This window comes from Nestor notabilis, unplaced genomic scaffold (genome assembly GCF_000696875.1).
Source record: "Nestor notabilis isolate BGI_N333 unplaced genomic scaffold, ASM69687v1 scaffold25414, whole genome shotgun sequence".
In the NCBI taxonomy this organism is placed as follows: domain Eukaryota; kingdom Metazoa; phylum Chordata; class Aves; order Psittaciformes; family Psittacidae; genus Nestor; species Nestor notabilis.
In genome coordinates, this window is record NW_009924815.1 from 1199 (window position 1) to 6447 (window position 5249).

Consider the following 5249-nt stretch of genomic DNA (forward strand, 5'->3'; position numbering starts at 1 on the left):
GGCACAGGGTGCCCAGAGAAGCTGTGGCTGCCCCATCCCTGGCAGTGTTCAAGGCCAGGTTGGACACAGGGGCTTGGAGCAACCTGCTCCAGTGGAAGGTGTCCCTGCCCGGGGCAGGGGTTGGAGCTGGAGGAGCTTTAAGCTCCCTTCAACCCAAACCAGTCTGAGATTCTATGATTCTATTTCAAATTCACATCCTATTTCACAGTCTAAGCTTACTTCAAACTGGAGACGTCTCTGTGAAGTGCATCATCTTGGTGTGACTTTTACCTGAGGATTTAGGCCAGGGTAGAAAGACAAACACACTTTAACCATTCGTCACTGCAGGAAATGTGTAATGAAACCTTTAACTCCCATCCTGCAAAAAGAACTAAAGCATTTTGGCTAAGCAAGGGGATGGGTCTGTCCCTTTACAGAGAGGAGAGGACACATGGACAGGAGATGTTTCAGAGCATGGACAGTGTGAATCCTCACCTCAAATTCTTCCCCATTGCCCCTCTGTTCCCAAATTGATCCTTAATTAGGTGCCTAAAATTGGTGGGATTAATTTGGGCATAAAGCTATTAGGGGCTGAGGACATTAACCGTGGGAAGCTGTGGGATGGAGAGGGTGAGGTATGTCTCACTGACTGGATGATAGTGGGGTGTCTCAGGGCAGGTGGGTGCAGTGGCCCCTCATGGACTGTTCTGCTTTCTCTGAAACAGATCCCAACTTTTTAAGTCCTCCTGTGGCTGAAAGAGGCCAAGAATATTAATGAGTTACTTAAGAGCTGCTTTAGTAGGTCAGTGCCATCACGTTGCAAGGGAATTTTACCTGTGCTTTTGCAGGAAAAAGGAAGGAAAAGTCAGACATGTCGGTTAGCCTGTAGGAAATACAGGTAGGATTCTGTGGGTGATCAGAACAGATCAAGGTTTTACATAGAACCACTTTGCTTTTGAGGGGAACCAGTTTGGAAGGCTGTTATTTAGAGGAACTGGGAGCCTGATGTGCTACACAAACACTTTCTCACCATTGAAAACCAAATGGTACCTCCTGATTCCCTTCCGTGTCTCCCTCCTTCCTGCATGGTTAGAGGGGATGAATGTCATCTGCTGTGCAAGGACAGGATAAACAAGTTCTAAGTAACACCTGGGTACTTTTTCATGTTGGGAAAGAGATGGGTTCCTCTGAAAGTCACTTTCACAGCAGGGTTTTCCACCAACTTAATTTAGAATGAAGGGATTTGAAAAGGTTCTTTTTGGACCCTCATCAGTGAAGTGAGAGAGTATTTCTTCAAGCACGTTTGACCTCTAGAAACAGTTGTTTGAATGTTTCTGCAGCACTTTGGGTGTATCACCACACTGATTTCCTTCTCTTTCTTTTTCCCTTCTCCACGTAAAGGAAGATCATCAGTTGTATCCTTTTTGTACCTGCCACCCCTCACATGTGGGAATCTTCAGGAAACCAGGCTGAAAAGTGCTCCCATCTTCCCACCCAGTAAACCTGCTGCTTTTGTGTTACTCTTTGGGTTTTCCATCCACATGAAGCAAAACTGGGAAAACATTTCTCCCAAGACTGTTTTTTGCAGCATTAACTGAGGTTGAGCTGAGACTCTGCCCCTTTATCCCACCCCACAGCCTTGACAGAGGGTTCGCAGCCCTGTTTTATGATCCCATAAGTCATTTCCCTAGGAAGCAAGGCTGAAAATGGGATTTGTGGACTGCTGGACACAAACCCCATGCAGCAAACCCCACAGGCAGCTGGCACAGACAACAAGAGGTAGGAAAAGCAGCTTTCAGTAGCACTTCCTCTTCTCTCATGCTAATTCTCCCTTTACTGCTGCCAAGATCTAAGTATCTCCTAAGAGGAGACACCCTCAGCTTCAGAGATTTCCATGCTTAGAACCCATCTAGTAATTTTTTTTGCTCCACCTTCCTTCAACTGGAAAAACACAAAAACCTGGTTCTGGTTTAATGACATGAGCTGCTCTGGGAACTGGGATACAGCCACTGCAGGTGGGTGGCTGCTCCGTGCAGGAATGGGCTGGGCAGAGCCTCTAAAAGGTGCCTGGGACGAAGTCCCTGCTTGGAGGTACTCCAAGGATTTGAGAAGGGCTGGGGGAGAGAGAGGAGGATGTATTGAGGATAGAAAGATGTGGAAATAATGAAATCTGCACTGATCGCTTCCTGTATAAATGAAATTGTATTATTTAAGGCTAAGAAAGGCATTTGGGGATCAAAAATACAGAGGAGTGGATTCTTGGAGCCACATTCCAACTTCTCCATACAGAGGTGAACCCAGGATGTCCTGCATTGTCTCCTACATGCCATAAGTCACATGCTGCTGTGCCTTAAGAGCAAGTGATTCCTTCAGTACATATGGACCTGCCGGACGGGGTCGTGCCTGTCAGTGGGCTCCCGAAAACATCCAGGGTTGTGGTGTCTCCAATAAACCAGGGTTAACACTGGACGTGGCTCATCCCAGCCTGGGCAGGAGCTTGTGGCTAGGAAAGGGCTCATCTCTGCTGGATCCAGAGGGATCTCAGGCAGCTAAATCAGGCTGGATGGGTACCTTTAGGGGGCTCTCACCTTGGGATGACAGAACCTCTCCTGAGCCTGCCACTAATGTCTGCCTGTTTGTAAGACAGCCCCTGTCCTTCAGGGACATTCTGGGGATGTGTTAAGGCTTGTGGAGCTCTCAAATGCTTTGGCAGTGGATCCACAGAGACAAATAACTAAAGCTAAATAGGATCTTCCACTATCCAACAGATAGCTTTGTCAGCAGTGAATTAAGGAAGTCTGTTCCTGATGGATTTGCATCTCAAAGTTGAGCTTGTGGCCTTTCTCAGAGGTGTAACATGGAGCACAGCTTTCAGACTTCCCATCCTGTGGGCAGTGGTGGGGCCTGGCTGCTTCACAGAGCCACCTATTTGCAAAACCCCTGGAATTTGGTGTGTTGGAAGTCTGCCAAGCCCCTGTCAACTGCTTCAAGCCGACTGAGAGGGAGCGAAGTTGTTGTGGAAACGCGCACATGCACCTCCCTCATTCCCTGAGGCTAAAAAACACCCCACCACATACCAAATCACATTCTTTAACAGGAACTGAAGCCAAACCTGAAACAGCAAGTTCTTATCCTAACTCCTGTTGTTTGCAACCTCAGGTACTCTGAATCCTACCCAGTAAATCCCTTTAGCTGAACTGGCAAGTTTAAAAAACCACAGTATTTTGTAGTTAGTGGGAAATGGTGATTTTGTGAACGAGATCCCACCTCATCCATGTGAGAAATCCTTAACAGCAGCTCTCAGATGTCATCTGTTCCTCTACAGCTTCTGTTTTATGTAAATGGCGTTTATTTCATCTTTTACTTCTTGGCAACTCTCGCAATGGTGCTTTATAAAAGTAAGTTGCTCATATTGTAACACAGGAGGAGGCTGGGTGCTTGTTGCAGGGCTCTGTCTGCCCCTGCTGGGTTTTCCTGCCTCATTTATGCTGCCTTCTTCTCCAGGTCAAGTTTTCAGCTATCCAGATGATTTTTTGACTCTTGATCTTACCCTGCTTTTCGTTATGGCTATTGTGGAAGTGCTCCGGTTGTACCTGGGTAGGTCACGTTATCACTGTGCCTCTTCATGCAATATAATCCTTAAGCATTGATCATTCTGAAATTAAATGGCAGTCAAAACGTGCCAGTTTGGCAGAATAGCAGATATTTGGAGACTGTTGTTTATGTCATTCAGCTTTATCTGACTAGTCAATAGATTTCACCTCCCTTATGAAGACAGGCTGAGAGCTGGGCTTGTTCAGCCTGGAGAAGAGGAGGCTCTGGGGAGGCCTAAGAGCAGCTTCATGTATACCAGTACTCAAGGCTAGAAAGGGCCTCCTGACCCCTGCCCAGATCTTGCTGAAACTTCATAAAGTCCTTCTGTAATAAGGAAATAAGTTACTATTCAAATCTGTGCTTGATACTGCTGCGACCAGGTGGGTCTGTGCTGGCTTCAGCTGACGTGCCATGGGGTGATCTCAGCCTGCTGCCTTCAAGCTCTGCACATGTTTGCTTGGAGCATTTTGGGGCATGAATAAAGAAGTGAATTTCAAGTCTAATGTAGTTAAACAGCAAAATCTACTGAGACTGCTTGGAAATAAGATGGCAAGGAAGAGAGAAGAGCAGCTTCTCCACTACAGAGTAACTTGAAATAGGAATAGATTAGCAGGGAATAGAGAAAATTGTATATTGTGTAAGATTTTAAAGTCAGGATTGGGTGATCTCAGGTGTCACATTGAGTGCGGGCTGGTTTGATGGTTGACCAAGAAGCTGAGTGATCAAAATGCTTTGCAGCTTCAGAACTGATGATCTGTGCTAGGAAAAGGTGGGAGCCAGGACTTGAGTATCAATGGATTGCTCTTCATTTAGATTAACCTGGGTCAGCAAGAAGTGGATTGTCCTGTGGTGCCTGGGTTTGTTCTGATGGTCACTGACAGAGCCTGGCTCAGGCCAGTATTTCAGTGTGTGCTGAGCTGTAAGAGCAAGAACTGGTTTTGAACAGGAACATTTTAGACTCAGAGCTGTGATTCTGTCAGAAGACATCAAAGACTCACATCAGCTTTTTCTTTCCTTCAAGGTGCAAGGGGGAACCTGACAGAAGAGGAGGGTCCGTTGGGGCTCAGCCTTGTGATGACAGTGGGAAGTGTGTTTCTGGCTGTGTATTTCCTGGTGTGGCAAACCTATGTGCTGAAAGCAGATGTCATCCTCAACGCTGTTCTGCTCCTCTCCTATGGGATGGAGTCAATTCTCAAGGTCTCCGCCATCGCTGCTTTTATCAGATAAACCTACAGTTCTTCAACGTGTTATCAACACATTTCTAATATAAAAGATTGGGGTTATAGTTCAGCTATTTAATACTTATATATAGAAAAGTCCTGTAAAACTTTCCTGTGTTTGAAGTACAGGTTTTTGAGGGGCAGACCTGAGTGACAGGTAAAACATCCTGTGCAGCAGCTTTTATGCTCTCTGATCTGTCAGCTATGGGCAAAGGCAAGGGGTGATTCAGCAAAACCTCTTAATGCCCTGGTATTCCTGAGGGATCCCCACTCACTATTCATTCCCAACACATAACAGCAGCCAAGGCATCATCTGAGCACTGTTGAGATGCTCAGATCACAGCACCAGAGTGACACAGAAAGGAATCAGGGCGACACAGCACAGGCTCGCTCTGCCGTACCACACACACCGCGTTCGTGTTTGAGGGCACGGTTTCTCTGCTGCTCTCATTTGTG

General features: G+C 46.5%; 1 protein-coding gene across 1 annotated transcript; it reads left to right on the forward strand.

Moving 5' to 3' along the window:
- Positions 1-3273: 3273 nt before the first annotated feature.
- Positions 3274-4800, forward strand: TMEM80 (transmembrane protein 80; the record flags this gene model as incomplete). Its single annotated transcript, XM_010012774.1, has 3 exons — positions 3274-3377; positions 3484-3576; positions 4595-4800. Coding segments are annotated over 3 exons (403 nt in total), but the record flags the coding sequence as incomplete, so codon positions are not given.
- Between the last annotated feature and the right edge of the window lie 449 nt (positions 4801-5249).